The sequence below is a fragment of the Dipteris shenzhenensis genome, chromosome 5 (assembly GCF_047967505.1).
Source record: "Dipteris shenzhenensis isolate YYH24624 ecotype China chromosome 5, Dip_SZ_1.0, whole genome shotgun sequence".
In the NCBI taxonomy this organism is placed as follows: Eukaryota; Viridiplantae; Streptophyta; class Polypodiopsida; order Gleicheniales; family Dipteridaceae; genus Dipteris; species Dipteris shenzhenensis.
In genome coordinates, this window is record NC_141600.1 from 12269516 (window position 1) to 12287372 (window position 17857).

The 17857-nt window shown below is 45.9% G+C and overlaps 1 protein-coding gene across 2 annotated transcripts in view; it reads left to right on the forward strand.

Moving 5' to 3' along the window:
• LOC147901632 (tubulin alpha-6 chain) overlaps nucleotides 1-17857 on the forward strand; it is a 64930-nt gene that overhangs the window by 21441 nt on the left and 25632 nt on the right. For both annotated transcript variants that reach the window (XM_087374962.1, XM_087374961.1), the window contains exon 2: nucleotides 3850-4112. In XM_087374962.1, the coding sequence (XP_087231088.1) occupies nucleotides 3850-4112 (263 nt within the window). The remainder of the gene's footprint in view (nucleotides 1-3849; nucleotides 4113-17857) is intronic.

The following is a 17857-nucleotide window of genomic DNA, read 5'->3' on the forward strand; positions in this document are numbered from 1 at the left end:
TGACATGATATTATTAGGTGCATTGTTTACTAGCTTAGCAACAGACACACATAACAAAAGAGGTACTGACTTCTGAGAAGCTCCCGCTAGCTGAATCTACATCTGTTCTGCTCTGGGACTTTCCTCCATTTCCACGTCGCATTTTGACATCACCATCTCAGCCATCCGATGATCCTTGTTTCGTGGACAATCTTCCCACTAATGAGGTTGAAGGTATCCAAAACACAAACCTTCTCTCCTCGCTTTCTCTTTTTCCTCTAGGGTCAAAGAAGATTTTGGCCAAGCTCGGGCTGTCATTGGTGTTACTTTTCTTTTCACTCCAATGGTGGTACTTGGTTTAGAAGGAGTCTCAACTGGCTTCGCCTGCTTGGCTTGGCCACTAGGCTGTGAGGCACTCCCTTTGCTAACCCACTTCTTTTTAAACCCAGTTTTCTTCGGATACTCATACCGAGTCCCAACTTGCACAAACCTACTTGGTCTATTTCCTTTGGCATCCTCATAGTTCAAGGCTATAACAATTGCTTGATCTAGCGTGCTCGCATACATAGCTTGAACTTCCATCTTGATCCGATCGTTCAGTCCGAAGATAAGATCTTTTACCTGTACCGAATGTGCTAGAGGTTCATAAACTTTCATTACACTTTCTCTAAACTTATCAGTGTATTTAGCCACCATTGATAAATTTCTCTAACGAAGGTTTCTATATTGATCCCAAGCTCAGGCGTTAGGAGGCAAGAATTGTTTTTGACATTCTTGCTTGAATCCCTCCAAGTAATGGATGCCACTCCATTCTTCTGTTGTTTTATCCACCATCTATCCGTTGCCTCATTAAACATGTGGGTGGCCTCGTGAATTTTCTTCATATCATTTCTGATTTCACAAATGGCGAAAGCCTTATCCCCTTTGTGTAACCAGGTCTCTATGATATCGTAACTATGGTCAGACATCCGATTATATAATACTTTTCTGGACTATAATTGGCAATATTAGGCACCTTAGCCCTCCTAGGCTCAACCGATGAACATTGGTTTCAGGCTCCATTGGGGCTTTACGTTTCTCCTCATGAGATGGTAGTAGACATACTATGAACCAATTTCCTAAGCTCGGATTGCCCTACATTTGCTTGCAGTTGTTGTGTCAGAATTTGTTGCAAGGCATCTTCCAATAATGCAATTCTACCAGACAGTGTATGGTTTGTTGGGCTCGACACTTACGGTGGGGTCGACCGGACTCCCGATTCTACGCGATTCTTCAACTTCCATTTAGGTCGATTGGGTTTTCTTTAAATAAAAGAAACTTACACCCGAAATTGTATTCACACTTGGAAACCCCAACTTCCAAATATAAATCGTAACTCCAAACTGCAATGTTCAAGAAGAAGACGTATATGATGGGCCCGGTGCGTGCAGCAGGGGATCTCTAGCAGGTCGTGCCTTAGTGGCAAACCATGTCCTTGCCACGGCTTGGTATATTGCCTCCTGCTGGTGCTTTCATAGAGGATGCATTGGGCAGCTCTGACGGTTGGTTCGGAACTTCCTTTAGGTTTGGACGGCACGAGGAACACTAGAGCCCGGGTAGCTTGGTAGACGGTGATCATGCCGCAGGCATTGGGAGGCTTGGATATCATTGATCCGAAGATGCAGAGCAGAGCCCTCCTGGGCAAGTTGGTTGTTCGCGGCCTCACCCCAGGTGCAAAGCCTTGGAAGCTCCTCTTACAGCGAGGGCTTCTAAGGCACACCCCACGCACTGGGGGACAGTGGCAACCTTCACACATATGGATCTTCTCAGAGGCCCCCCTTACGGGGAAGGGTTCTCCCTTGATGAGGAGCCTCCACAGGGTCTGGTAGAGACTGGTAGGGGGTCTCATTCGTGCTCCGCCCAGATGCAGAGAGGAGTTTGAGCATCAGCCCCTTATGTGGCACTCATAGATCAGAGATCAGGAGGGACCTATGCTCGGACAATAGACTCACATTGGTTGGGCACAGTGGGACAGTGGTCTGGATGGGTCCTTTGGCTGATGGAGCAGATTACCCATGGAGGTAGAGGTGAGGCTTGACGCCGTAGCGCATCTGTGAGGGGTAGGGCAGCGGATGGGAGAGATTGCCTTAGCCATTCTTGAGTCCATGTGGACTTCGCGTATGGAGAGACATCAGATGGTTGGGGCAGTTTTCTTGTACTGGTGTCCCCTTGAGGATGTTGATGCAGCGAGGTAGCATGCACCCCGGCTTCTTCCGTGTAGGACCTAGAGGCCTACTTCAGCCACTCACTGAGAGAGACCCTGAGGTGGATGGGAATCTTGATAGGATTCACTGGCAGATGATCATAGTGGTGGGACGTTTGGGGAAGGAGTGACACATTGACCCTCCCGGTATCTTAGAGTAGGATGCCCCTAGATGGCGCCTTTGGCTGTGGGAGGGTAGACCCTTGAGGGAGGACCAGTGGGATCCGGGAGAGTGGTTCTTGCCTTCCAGGGGCGGCCTAGCCGAGCAGATGGATGAGGTGCCCTTCTTTTCCTGCACCACACGGATTGGCACGAGGCTTCAGATGGACTCGCTGAGGTGGACCCCCTTGAGGGAGAGGCATTGGGTGACCCAGAGAGTGCCCCGGGATGTTCGTTCCAGGTTTTGGAGGCGGAATGATGTACTATCAATTTCACTTGTCTTGCACTCTAGTGCTGCTGCAATAATACAGCTCGTTTTTTACCTTCTAGCTGCTGTATTTCTGCTCTACTGCTTCCATACAAGCTGTTGGTGGTATCAAAGAGGGGCCGATCCTGCCCTGTGCTTTCCAGCTTGTTCTGGAGCACTTCCATTGCATGAAAGAGGGTGCAGCTGCCTCAGCAGGTGGAGCCGTCACTTGCAGTAGCAGTTTTGCTGAGCTGTGACTTCATTTGGGGCCTCCTAGAGCTGCATTCTGCCAGTGCAACCTATTTGGAGCCATCTGGAGCTGTTTGCTGCTCCTTTTGCATGGCAGGTCTTGCCTCCCTTCCACAAAGAAGTTGGCTTCTCTTTCATTAGAGGAGTATTATAAATTGAGCTTGTTGGCATGTTTTTAAATGTTTGTATGCTTAAGCGCACACAGCTTTTATGCATATGACCTTCACAGCTTTTATGCATATGACCTTCAATTCTCTTTGGGGGACTGATGATGTGCATATGGATGCTGAACTGTGGCCATGCCAGGTTGTGCATGATGAAATATACAGTTTGCAGCTTGATGGGACCACATGCATCTTTCACTGTTTGTGATTGTAAGTTGTAAAATAAGTGTGCGGTCATGTCAAGTTGTGCATAGTGACATATACAGTTTGTAGCTCACATGCTTTTTTGTTTGTTTGTGATTTTAAATAAGTGTGGGCTTTGCAACAATCGATGCATGTGTTTTGTGTGTGTGCTTGAACATGCACACAGGTGTGTTTTGCATTTAAGCTGTCATTGATCTTGTGCTTTTTATTTTATATTAGAGAACAAAGATCGGTGTTACATGCTTCTTTATATCTAGTGAGGTCGTTGGCCTCTACATCTTCTTTCCTTGTGTCTTGTTCCTTTTCCTTGAAATGTCTTGATAGTGTCTCTTTATTTGTAATCTGTTTCATTGCTTTCTATCAATGCTAGAAAATGGCTCTTGTACTTGATGGTTGTTTAGAAGTGCAAGGGTCTCTACCAAAGAAAGTACATTGGACTTCTTAGATAGTTTCATGTATATTCTCATAGACATTTGCATTGCAAAGTGTAACTGCATAGAGACTCAACTGCAAATGCATGCACATACAGGCCCTTATGCAGATACCAATATGCTATGGTTCTTCTTTACACTGTGATGTATTATACAAAATTTTGAAATTTGCAGGGGAGGAACCTCCAGAATCTTTATTCATGAAGGAGCTGAGACGGAGGGGAATATCACCGGTTTCTGATGACAAACAGAGTAGCTCATACGATGCAGGTAGTAGTGAGACAAACGCAAAAGTGGAAAAAACCAAAGATTTGCCAGGGTCTAGTGGGGCTCAGTCTAGTGAACCTTCAGTAAAAATCCCCCAAGCATTGTTTGGTGAACCAAGCCAGGTAGATCAAAGGAAGCAATCGATGGCTTTAAACAGTGAAGGCCTTGAGGTGATTTTTGGCTCACTATTTATATAGATACTGTGTTTTTTCAATGACATTGAAGTAAACTCTGCTGCTTGCGGAGGCTTAAGGTCTTGAAATTGGGGAGAAAAGGAGGAAAATGTTACTGCTGGCTGAATAGGGGATTGATTTTATTTTTTGTAGGGCAAGGGGAACTTGAAATCAGCCAAAGCGTAGCATGCACTCAATTAACTCATTAATATTCTGAATGAAAATGGTTCAAGTTCATTCTTTCATTTTTTATAAAACAAAAAATTGCAGTAGAAATAAACTCCCAATGGTTAGATTTTGCATACGGCCTGTTCAGCTGAAGATATAAAAAGCTAGATGGATTTGAGAGATGTTATTCTGTATAGTCTTGCAATTGATTTACAGTACTTAAGCATTATTGCTATTTGAATTAACTAATGCATTTGTTCTTTTTTGGCTGGAACTGTACGCTTACAAAGATCGAGAAGTGAGGGGCTCTTTGAACCTCATTGCAGATCATCAAGCGAGTGTTTTGTACTCTGAGGAAGCACTGTGGAGAATGGCACTAATGAATGCCTTTTTTTTGTTTCCTAGTTTTTATTATTATGCTTTGAGAATCCATATAAGATTAGCTGTGAGGGACTTTCTACAAAACCGGCTTTCCTTTGTATTTCAAAGCATGCAATTCATTACATCTTTCTCCACTATTGTGTCTTCTCTCCTCTCTTACAAAATTCACGTGGGCCATCCTCCTAAGACAATCCTGCACAAGCATGTGCACCTGTGTCTGCATAAACGACTCCCCTAGCACTACGAAGATACAAAGGTAGAAATGCAACTTCCCTAGAAAGGTACAAAGACGAGAGGAGATTTCTCCTGGATGCTTTATTGGGTGTCCGTCGTACAATATATTGAGTAAAAAGCCATTCAGGGGGCCTATAATGGCATACAATGCCTCTCTCCAAAATGCAAGAAGGGCCTGGTTCCTGGGTAGTAAGAAAGGCCTCTCTCCTCCTCATGCGGACGGAGTCCCCGCAATCTGTCCCATCTACCTCTAGTGTATGCACAGTGTCTTTCCAGATACAAGTGATGGTGTGGAGCACAAAAGTACTTTGCTGATCAATGGCCTGTCTGCATTTAGCTGTCCATATATACTACGCTATGATGCTGGCAATGAAATCCCATCTGTGGCAGTGACGAGGAATCCACTCTGTTGCTGTGTAGTCTGGGGTTTGCATAGGTGTGATCTGCTGTCCTTTGAGGCCTATAGCAACGCTCCCCTGAAAATCCTCATAGCGGCAAGGTGGTCCACTCAGGCAACTACGCCACAGGTCACCACCACCTCTCCATGGGTGCCAGCAAAGGCCAATCTCAAGGCTCATCTGTATGTGGGCAATCCCAGATATAGTGCCTCTATGACTCCTTGCCAAAGCCAAATCTCAAACAAGCCACCTGTCTGCATTCTTATTCCAACCTTGTGCCCACTGCCAGGGCTTTGTGAGCTATAAACTAAAGAAAAAGAGAGATCTTCCTGGGCCTGAAATTGTCCCATAGTGTATGCCAAAAATCGTTGCCTCTCATAATGAGCTGCCACCGTAGGTGCACTATCAATCCTCGGCACCTAGGTTTTTAACCTTTTGCAAAGGACTATTAGACCTATAGTATTTTCAGTTCTTGCAGCCATAGTGTTTGGGGACAGCATTTGTTTGCAAGTATGACATCAAATAGTCACATGCCCTCTATGGATGAGAATTTGAATGGCATTCAAAACTATCATGTGTGGAAGTTCACAATGAAGATGCTATTCAGTGGCAAAGGCCTGTGGAAAATTGCAGGAAATGACCAAGATTTTCCAGCCCATGGATTTGGAAAGGGAAAGGCCAAATTTGTCAAAAATTCTTCTCCTACTGATAACTTTGATAAAGGGAGATGTGGTGGTGGCAATGCAAATTATAGCAACCAAAGAAGAGTGCAAATGCAGCCCTCATGATACACATATTCATACTAAGAATTCCACTCAAGCAAATAAGCATGTGAATTGGAAAAATTCCATGGAACAGGAAATGGATGCTATTGTCAAGGCTAAGATTTGGGGCCATGCTGACCTTCCACCTGGAAAGAATTTAGTAGGATGCAAGTGGGTGTACAAGAGGCAAGTCAAAGCATGAATCCATTGCAAGAATAATTGCCAAAGCATACTCCTAGGAAGAGGGGTAAATTTTATAGAGACTTCTACAAATAAACCAGTTGCAAAGTCAACTACTAAAGAACTCTGCTATTCATGGTAACACACTTTGCATGGCCACTGTGGCAAATGGATGTCAAATCAAACTTCTTAAATGGAAACTTGGATGGAGCGATCATGTGCAACAACCCTGGCTCTGTGTAGAAGGAACAAGAAAAAGGGTTTGAATGCCACTCGAGTCACTTCATGAACTTACGCAGGCATCCAACTTAGGGAACACCAAGATAGATACCTTCTTTCAGACATTTCACATGAAAAAGGCCAAATCAGAGCCAAATCTCTTTGTTTTACAGAAAAATGACAGCTTCACTTGTGTCATTCTCCATGTGAATGATCTCGTCTTGACAAACAATGATCAGTCTCTCATACATTAACTCAAGCCAGCATGATGAAAAGCATTCGAGATGATAGATTTTAGATCTGCCTTGAGCTTGCTCTCGCGGGTTTTGTTCATACTTGATAAAAGTTCTTTTCTTTGGGGGAAAAAAAGGTAGCCTATCTTCTCCTTGAGGAGACGTAGCTTTGCCACCAAGTTATTATACGTTTTACTCTTTGATTTTTTTCATGTCTTTTTAAAACACTTTCTTCCCTATGCTTCTATTTAAATACAGCAGCTCAAGGATACCAAGGGGACACCGGAAGGGGGATGCAAGATCACTGAGGAGCTGAAATATGAGAACGATAAGCTCAAGAAAGAAATGCAGATTTGCAAGCAACGATGCAAGGAAAACATGCTGAGATCACGAAAGCGAAAGCAGGTATTCTTGCTTGGAAAGAAGTGGTCAAAAAAGGCAGAGTAGCACCCAAAAAGGAGCTCATGTCTGAAACTTTGGAGGAAGAAAAGAGGTGAGTAGCAAGGCATCGAATGTGCTGGTTAGAGGTCTAACAGTAGGTAACACCCCCATGGCAGACGCTAATTATTTGCCAAGATGGGGGTCAATCTTTACTTGTGAAGCAGCTTGGAGGGTGGGTAAGGTAGATGCACCGATGAGGCCCATGGTAGTGAATCTATGGACAGCCACAGATAGATCCACCCTCATGAGCATGAGAGCAACATTGAAGGGCGCCAAGATTTTCTTAGATGATGATCTCACACTCTTACAACAAGAGCATAGGAGAGAGGGGATGGTGCAGGTAATGGCAGCAAGACAAGAAGGGAAAAGTGACGGCAAAGTGATCATTCGAGAGAGGGCAGATAGAGAAAGAAATGGAAGCAGGGGAAGTGAGAAGCAAATGATGGCATCAGACTCATGAGATGAGAGCACAGAGCACAAGATAGGTTAAGGATGGCAATGTGGAATTGTAATGGCACCCTCTGGTTTGACCCGGGGGTTTCTCAAAGACCTACACTGACAGAGACTTGATTTTCTGTGCAATGTGGAACTGTAATGGCACCCTCTGGTCTGACCTGGGGGGTTTCTCAAAGATCTACACCGACAGAGACTTGATTTTCTATACTGAGACACATGATAGCCCAGAGAGGGGGTTGCTCACAGTGATAGGATACACTTGGGAGTCAGCCCACAGGAGGGAGATGAGGAGAGAAAGTGGGATATGGGGCTTTGGAGGGGTGGCAGTTCTCTTCAGGTCACATTTGAGACCACTTATATAAGTGATACGGAGAGAGGAGCATGCACGACATATGTGGATACGAGTCCAGCTACTAGATGCACGGCTGATCTTCATTGCCGTGTGCTTTTCCCCCCCAGATACATTATCCTATGCATATGAGGTCACCACATAGGGACACAACTCATATGAGACAATATATGGTGACATCACAGAGTTCTCTAGGTAGGGAAACAATCTCCTCCTTGGTGACCTCAATGCACACACAGGAGATAGACAGGTTGGTTTGCTTGATTTTTCTTCTGACTCCCTCATAGTACCAGAGCTAGTTCGAGTAGAGTTTGGGATAGTGAGCCGCTTAGTTGATGCACCACATGTGACAGGATATGGGCAACACCTACTTGAGTTGGGGGCTGTCCATGATTGGATTATATATAACAGCCTCCAGAGATGGCCATCATTTGGTGGGCTCACTTGTTTCCCACATGGCGGAGGGACAAGTACAGTCGATTATATGATGGGTCCCCTAGCCTTTGTATCATGGATGCACGACTTGATTGTGCCTCCTCCCCCACTTCGAGCTGATCAATCATACCTGGCTTTTAGCATCATGGCTACCATGCCAAGCCACAGAAAGAGCCAAGCCACAGAAAGAGCCACCCCCACCCACCCTTGTCGAGATCCATTTTGATCATGCTCTTGACCCAATCTATGTGAGTCACCTGACCCATCAGCTCCCTGATCTACTTGAGATGATGTAGATCTCACACATGCCTCGGACATCCTTGTCTCAGTGATATAGGACATTGCCGCTAGATCTTTTCCTACAATTGTATTTGCAGCACATGCCCTAGTTCAGAAAGATGCCTCAGAATTTTTAGTTCGATGACGAGTGCAAACAGATGAGATCTCATTTTACACATAAGCGAGCCTTGGGCCATATGATGACACCTAAGGCACAACGGATCTCACTATGACTGATACATCGCAAGAGGCGAGCCTTCCTCACACAGGATTGAGGAGGTGATTTGATCATTTCAAGGGCGAGATCCCTACCATTGGGTGGGGGCTTCTATATGAGGGGAAGCTGCCTATTTCCATCACAGATCCAGAGGTCTGGCACACATATGTGAGCTCACTCTATGACGTCCTGATGATGTAGGCACCACTTGATATGCCTAGACCCACTGCTTGTCATTTGTTCACTGTATAGATTGTACAGGCTACACTCCGTCGGCTTCATAATTGGAGAGCTCAGGATAATGAGGGGCTATGGATTGAGCACTTTGCACATGGGCAAGAGGTCCTAGCTCCGATCTTAGCATATATATTCAACCATGCTGTATGCCACGGCTTCCTACTGGCTTGGAGTACTACCACCGTTGTGCCGATACGCAAAGCAGGAGACCCCATGGACACTGAGAACTACCACACTCTTATAGTTGGGCACACTCTGGCCAAGATTTACGGGTCGGTATTAGAGAGGGAGATCAGTGGCTACATAGAGGTGCATGGACAGCGGGCTCTAGAGCAGCCATGATTTCGGTGACATCACTCCACCCTAGATCACATCTTCACCGTATGGGCTATCATTGAGGAGGCGAGGTCGAGGTACTAGAAAGTCTACGCTTGCTTTGCAGATTTTCGGAAGGCCTTCGACACTAATCCACAATCGCGTACGATCAGGAAACTTTAGGAGATACAGATTCCAGAGGTCATAATTAGGGGGGTGATGAGCCTATACGAGTCTATCAAGGGGAGACGAGACTTCATAACCCGGGAGGTCTATCAGATTGGGCTGAGAGTACCATCGGAGTGAAGCAGGGATGCTCCCTTTCACGGACTCTCTTCGGACTCTACATTGATGAGATCACATTCTTTATTGACCGCCTAGGAGGCGAGGGGTCATTGCTATCTCCTGGCAATGGCTGCTCTGGAGGATCCCTGCATGCTCGCCCAGATGGCCATTAGAGTGTGTACTGTGTCGGTCCAAATACTGGCCATAGCCTGGGAAGGGTGAGCCTGGGTACCCACCATCGCCTCTGTACACCTGGCTCTCCAAATATGCCAAGCTGCAATGCTAGCCAGAATGTCCCATGATGTGTCTACTAAGGCATGAGCAGGTCTGAAAGGAGTGAAGGGAACATCCTGAAGGGAATAAGACTCCACTGAGTGTCGCCGTACAATGAGAACTGGATCTGGATCATGTCCCTCGAAGAACACCTGAGGGCTAGTAAGAGATAACCATGCTACTGAACTCTAGGTCATATAGAAAGGTGCAGTTTGAAAGATACTAAAAATCCTAGCAACACCTTTCCAGATTGTCCTTGCCTGTCTGCACTTCCAAAGGCAATGCTATACTGACTCAAATGCAATGTGGCAACGAGGACAAGTAGGGTCAGCCCCGAACCCGGATCTCCACAGGTTCACTGCAATCCCTCCACAAATAGAAAGCCAAAAGAAAAGAGTGATCGTTCTATTCCTGAGAGATTTCCAGAGCCTACGCCAAAAGTTTTTTTGCACAGCTGTGGAAATCTGAAAATTGTCCCAATGAGGGGCTCTGGAGGGCCTCCTACCTCTACTGCTGAGCTGAAATCTCTTGGCATTTCTGACTGTATAACGAAAGAAGGGGATGCTCTTCTCTCGGTGCTCCTCATCACCACTCCCCTGGGTCCCACTGCAAGAACCTAATAGGGGAACCACCATATAACCAGAGTCTCCAAGACCCCAGCGCAAGGAGAAGGGGATCAGGGTCAAGAAACCACTGTGAGTCCGTGCCCCACTCCATGAAACCTGCAATCCTAACAGGCTGAAAGGCAACCTTCAAAAGAATATCATCAGAAGATCTAATAAGTCTGCCTCCTGACTGAACATCAAAGACTAGGGTATCCTCATGTGCATCCTGCAGGGCAATAATCTGTAAAGGAATGCCCATCCCTGAGAAATCTCCCCACCAAGTGGACTCTGTGATCGGCATGTCATCTTTGTCTATCCACTCTGCCGGAATGGCTGCCTCTATGTGCTATATCGTGCTATATCCTGACTGCACTCCCTCTGAGGTGGCCAACTGCTAAAAGTCTCTAATCCTCTGGAAGTCTCCTAAAGGCTTGCCATGCGCCTATTGTAGAAGCAGGTCCCCTCTCCCATCTAGACCACTGCATATAGTGTGACACTCCAAGTGGCCTGCCATGGTCATCCAATATCGAGTCATTCCACATGACTGGTTGCTTGTGAATTTCTTTGCGAGAGGTGGGTGGAACTTTGCAAAGAGTGTTTCCGAAGCTGCCCCAAGCTTCCAAAATAGCAGCCATGAGAGGGGAAGGGGGAGATTTGAGATGGGCTGAAGTAAAGATCCATCTGATGCTATCCATCCAATCTCCCCCATGAGGAGTACAAGATTGAATGTTGCGTGAGAAGAAATCTTTCTAGGGCTCTTGTCTAGGCATCAATCCACGTACTACGAACTTGCAGAGCAAGGCCATACACTGCAAGTTCGGGTCCATAATATTGAGACCTTCTCTAGTGGGGAGAATGAGGGTCTCCCAAGCCACCTTGGCTATAACATCTGAGGTGCTATCTAAACTGCTCCATAGGAAGTGCCTGATAGGTCTCATGAGCTGAGCGATACAACATCTAGACATGCACAAACAAAAGTAAACGAACCAGGCAGTAGCTAATAATACTTGGTTCACAACCACAACTTTGGATGGAAGGTCAAGTCTGGCAGAACTCCAAAAGATGAGTTTCCTCCTGATACTCTCCAACACTGGAGCAAACCTGCTGTGCTGGAGAGATGCCCACCCCAACCTGGCATCCCAGAGATCTGACGGAAACACCCCTCTGAATCCAAGTGAACCCTATGTCATTCCCCCAGTCTGGAGTGTCCTCATCTGTCCTCATCACTGATCCAAAAGCCATTGGATTTGTTCCAATTAATGTCTGCACGTGCCGCAATGCAAAACAAATCCAACGTCGTCTTGAATGATGTCAGAGTCTGTGGAGTGGCATTCAAAAAAACAGCCGTATCATCTGCCAACTCACTGTCTAAGAGCTCATCCTCTTGCCTCAAAGGAGGCCGAGCCCTACAATATCAGCTTGAGCTCTAATGTAATAGCTCATAGCTTCAACCACAAATAAGAACAGAAAGGGGGCTAAAGTTCATCCCTGGTAGACTGATCTGATAATCTCAAACCTGTCCCCCTTGACTCCACCAATAAGAACCTCGCTGTGGGTTGATCTGTAGAGGGCTGACACTCCTCTGGTCCATGCATCTGAGAAACCAAAGCGAGTAAGTGTGCCCTCCAGAAATCCCCAGTCTACCCTGTCGTAAGCTTTCTCAAAGTCCAAGAGTAGAATGGCCAGCTTGTGGCCATTATGCAATGCCAAGTCAGAAGTCTCCCGAAATGAGAAGATGTTGTCAAAGATGCTCCTGCGATGCACAAAGCCTGTCTGCATATCATGGATAAGATATGGCAGAAAGGGTTGCAAACGAAGGTTGATAGCTTTTGCTAAGATTTTATACAAAGTACCCAGCAAAGTAATCGGTCTCCACTGAGACACTATTTCCTACAACCCCCTTTTGGAATCAAATGAATGAGGCCCTCCGTAAGTGAGTCTGGCATCTCACCGGAGTCCTAAACACCCTGCAGGGTTGAAGTAATGTGATCCCCAATCTGATCCCAAAAAGTAATAAAAAATAAGGGGGTAAGTCCATCTGAACCAAGACACTTGCCCTTGTGAAGGACAGAGAGAGCAGTTTTGAACTCTAAGTTGGTGAAGGGTGCATCAAGTGAGACAGTCATATCCACAGTCACCAACCTAGGTAAGTGCTGCCAAATAACCACTCTAGCATCATCTGTGGCTTGAATGTTAGGATCTGCTGTAAGAAGGGAGGCATAGAAATCGGTGGCAACTTGCAAAACGGCATCCGGATGTGTCTGAAGAACTCCACCTGAGTCAACAAGCAGTGACACGCTCTGCCTACTATCTGGGGCCAAGAGTAGAGAAGAATTGCTTGTTGACCCTACCTCCCGTCTGAGTCCAAAATGACTCTTTGGCATGAAAGGCAAACTTTTCTCTCTAATCTAAAAGTGACTATTGCTGGGCCCTTGTTGCAGTAAGGCGCTCCTGAATCCAAGCATCTATAGGTCTCTTTTGCTCCTCCCTCTGGAGGGTAGCCAACTGCTGACGGATACTTATCTCACGTCTAAGGATCTCACCCCTTCTGATACGAGCAACCGAAAGATAAAAGTTGCTAATATTAGAGACGGCTGCAATAGCTAAGTCTGACTGAGAAAGCTGCCCATCATGCATATGAGAAACCCAGGTCCTCAACACTATCTCTGTAAGGTCCTCCTCAGTATAAAAGGCATTTGGAATCCTAACACTAGCAGAACGGCCCCTCACATGAGGATATGAAACCATCAGAATGACTGGAAAATGATCCGAAGTGGACACCCCAGCTGTAATGCTAACTGTGCCACCTCTGTCAAGAGCCCAATCATCCACATAAAATCTGTCAATATGTGCATGGATAGGCATCTGCAATCTCCTATTTGACCAAGAAAACAAGAGAGAATGTGGCTGAGTGTGAAAAGCATCATCGTGCCAAGCATCCCTGCCATTGTACTGAAAAAGGAAGGCATCCCAAGCTGCTCTCTTTAGGGAGTGGATACCACCTTCCCTACCACCCCTTTTGTCTGAGGGCATCTCAACCGTGTTGAAATCGTTCCCTATAATCCAAGCCTCTGCAATATGTGACCAAGGGAGTAGTTCCTTCCATAGAATGACCCGATCTCCTCTAGAATTGGGTGCATAAAGGTTTAAAAGACCAACCTTTTGCCCACCAATCAAAAGTAAAATCCACTGCGCTCTAGAGGGGCTGTGTCCAATCACCAAGGGGAGAAAATAAGAAGAAACAGAGATGCAAGTACCTCCCCTGGTGCCCAAGGCGGGTGACAAAAAAGTATGGCTTGAGAGAAGCTTACCCGACTTGGCACAATCCCTGACATCCAACTTGTGTTCTTGGATCATAAGAATATCAATGGATCCCCCAGTAACACTTGGATGAAGTTGGTTACGAATTAGCTACCTACGGTGGCGATGCCCTGAGGCCGTGAACATTCCAACTGACAATCCTCATTTGCGAGAGGAAGAGGCCGGATGGAAGATCCTACCCGACCTGATAGCGGAGAAAATCCTCTCCTGAGAAAAGTTCCTCCTATCAAGAGGAGGGAAGTCTACTGGGAATAGCACACCCACACCTGATGAGGAGGAAACTCTGTCCACGGATGTTTAATAAATGTGCTTCTCGAGCATAGAGGGTACAAACTCCTCCTTTGCCTCAAACTCAGCCAAGTCTGTCGGAATTGAAAAAGAATTCCTGCGAGTCACCTTTGGCGCAGAAGTGCAAAGGAGCCCTACGGATGGAGGAGTGGAACCCATAACCCCCTTACCTCTGTCAGGTGTAGACAGAAGTGCAAGAGGAGGAAGGAGGTGCTGCAAGACCTTGGCCACGAGTTTAACATTATTCTCAAGTGAGGCACGGGTCTTTGCCATAAGGATCTCCCTAGGTGAGCAGTTCTGCACATGAACACTTGAAGGGGCAGGAGCAGTCTCATCCGTGTTAGAATTATAGATATAATTCAGCAGTGACCAATGTAATTTAATAAGCTAGTTAGGGGCACTTTTCCCTCTTTAAGAAGTTTTTCCCCCTAACCGCAGTTAGTCCACTAACTATGGTTAGTGACTACTAAGGTTTTGTCACTAGGACAAAACCTTATCTCTCACTCTTTCAGTTGTACTCTCACACTCTTCTATTGCAACTAAGCTTTCAAGCTTTAAGCTCTCAGCTCACTCTCTTGCTCTCTCTCCCCAAGACTCACATTTGGTATCAGAGCCTCGTTGAGCTCCTGCTCTCAGCCCAAGCTCCTCCTACCCAGATAGTTCGTGCTCCTCCTCCTGTTGCATTCCGTCTGTACGCTGCATTCCCATTGGAGGACGCCATCCGTACAATCGTCGTCCATACAGTTCGTATGATTGTATGGAACTGCGGTGAACTCGTCCTTGCAACGCCTTCTGTACCACCATCGCAAGTCTGCTGTACAAATTTTGCGGGTGTGACAGTTGCCCTACAGCCTGCTGCAAGTGCGCCATACAGCACCGTACCAACGTACTCTGCTAGCGCCGTACTCTGTCCGCACATAGTGCCGTACTCTGTTTGTACAACGCCCGTTCTCTGTCTGCATATCGCCCTGTACGATTCTGTGCAACTGTCCGTACATCGAGTGTACTCTATCCGTACTAGTTGACTGTCCATACTGCCGTACATCTGCAGGACATTTGGTACAGCTGGTCCATACATCGTTGAGTGTCCGTACACCGTACAAGTGTGTACTCGGCCGTACAGGTTGTACTTGCGCACAAGCTCTTCCTTGCAGGTGATCTTTGGCAGGCACATTTTGCAGACAGCCATTGTTTGACTTAGTTTTTGGGAGCACATTTGGGGCATCTTGTTTGTTGTAGACATTGCAATCAAGTTGCAGAATCTGCTTCAGAAAATTGGGGCTTTTTGGTTCTGCTTGCAATCTTGCAGACAAAATTTGGGACTTTGCAGATAATTGCAAAATTTGGGGCTTTTAGTAAATTTGCCCCTTTCTGGTTGCAATTTCAAGCTTGAAATTTGGGGCTTTCAATTTTGCTGTACAATTTCTTGAAGAAATTTGGGGATTTTGTGATTACACTGCAATTTCGCACTGAAACTTGGGGCTTTTGCAGACAGAGCGCAATTCTTGCAACATTTGGGGCTTTTGATCAATTTGCCCCTTTCTGGTTGCAATTTCGGGCCTATTTTGGGGCTTTTATGTTGGGAGAGCAATTTTGGAGATTTCAGTTCATACTGCCTTTCTTGAAGTGTTTTGCAGCACTTTTGGCAGATTCTGGAGAGTTATTTGATGCTTGGACAGATTTCTGATAGTGCAAGTGCAGAAATCTGAGTTGCATTTACAGCCAGTGTTTGGCTGTGTTTTTTGGGAGTTGTGCATTTCATTCCCAGTAAGGGAATTCAGTCTTGTATCTGCTAAAATCTCTTTCTCAGATATGGCTAAGCAAAATTAGAATGATTTCCAGTTCAGTGGTCTTTCACAGGAAGACAAGTTGGATGGTACCAACTACTCCCTTTGGAGTTTTATGGTACGCAATATTCTGATTTCTTGCAATTTATGGGATTATGTGAATGGGGGTGAGATCCGACCAGCAGGTATGGCACCTAATACCCCTCCCCAGCAAGGAGGTGGAAGAGGTCGTGCACAGGGTGCAGCTGCAGAACAAGTTGTTGGTGCAGCTATAGCCACTACTCCAGAGCAGAAGAGATGGGATTCACAGGATGCCTTAGCTTTGTCATGCATCTCTCTTTCAGTGAAAAGATTTATCATTCCGCATATCCGGTTGTGTAAGACCACTTGAAATGATGATACATGTGCCTTTTTGACTTGTAGTTATGACCCCTCTACGGATGCACCAGCTTTCAGTGTCAATGAAACACTGAATACTTGGTATTTTGACAGCGGTGCCTCCAAGCATATCACTTCTAGGAAGTGTCTCTTTACTTCCTTGCATCCACCTCCCGTTGGTAAGAAAGTCACTTGTGCCAACAACTCGTCATATTCAGTACGTGGCACAGGGGAAGTTGAGCTTACCGCCATTGATGGCTCAGTTTTCAGACTTTCAGATGTCTTGTATGTGCCTGGTATCACAAAAAATCTCCTTTCAGTGTCCACTCTTAACAGGGCTGGATTTCAGGTCATCTTTGAGGATGACAAATGTGCTGTCCGAGACATGGAAAATGATTATGCCTTGAGATTATCTGGTACTCTGCTGCGTGGGCTTTTTCAGCTTGATCTTTTTGAGAAAAGAGCAGCCCATGCTCTTGCAGTTTCTACTCCTACTGCTGCCATGCAGAATGCAGAATTATGGCATGCCCGATATGGCCACATGCATTACAACAGCTTGATGACACTTCAGAAGCACTCTATGGTTGATGCATTGTCACTTCTTGAGATACCTCCTCCACATGCCTGTGAAGGGTGCATTTTAGGCAAGATGCATAGATTCCCCTTCAAAAAGGATGGTTCAGTTAAAGCTGTCCGCAAATTACGGCTTATATAGAGTGATGTCTGTGGTCCCATGAGGACTCCATCATTGGGTGGTCATCTCTACTTTGTTACTTTTATTGATGATTACTCCAATTTCACTTGGGTCTTTGGGCTGAAGCGCAAATCAGAAGTGTTCATGGTGTTTAAACATTTTTCAGCCATGGTTGAAAATGAAACTGGACTCAAGATACAGACATTGCGCACAGATAGAGGTGGGGAATACTTGTCTTCAGATTTTGATGCTTTTCTGAAAGGCAAGGGTATTGTGCATCAGCTCACAGTGAGGTTGACCCCTCAGCAAAATGGCAAAGCTGAGAGGAAAAATAGAACTCTTATGGAGATGGACAGATGTATGCTGAAAAGCAAACACATGTCTCACAAATTCTGGCTTGAAGGGGTTGCTACCCATTGCCTTGGGTTCCCCTGCTGATATTTCTGATGCAAATCAGAATTTACAGCCACCTCCCGATGCTCCAGTTCAGATAGAGGTGGGGAATACTTGTCTTCAGATTTTGATGCTTTTCTGAAAGGCAAGGGTATTGTGCATCAGCTCACAGTGAGGTTGACCCCTCAGCAAAATGGCAAAGCTGAGAGGAAAAATAGAACTCTTATGGAGATGGACAGATGTATGCTGAAAAGCAAACACATGCCTCACAAATTCTGGCTTGAAGGGGTTGCTACCCATTGCCTTGGGTTCCCCTGCTGATATTTCTGATGCAAATCAGAATTTACAGCCACCTCCCGATGCTCCAGTTCAGCCACAAGATGTCTTGCCACCTCCACAGGTAGTGGAACAG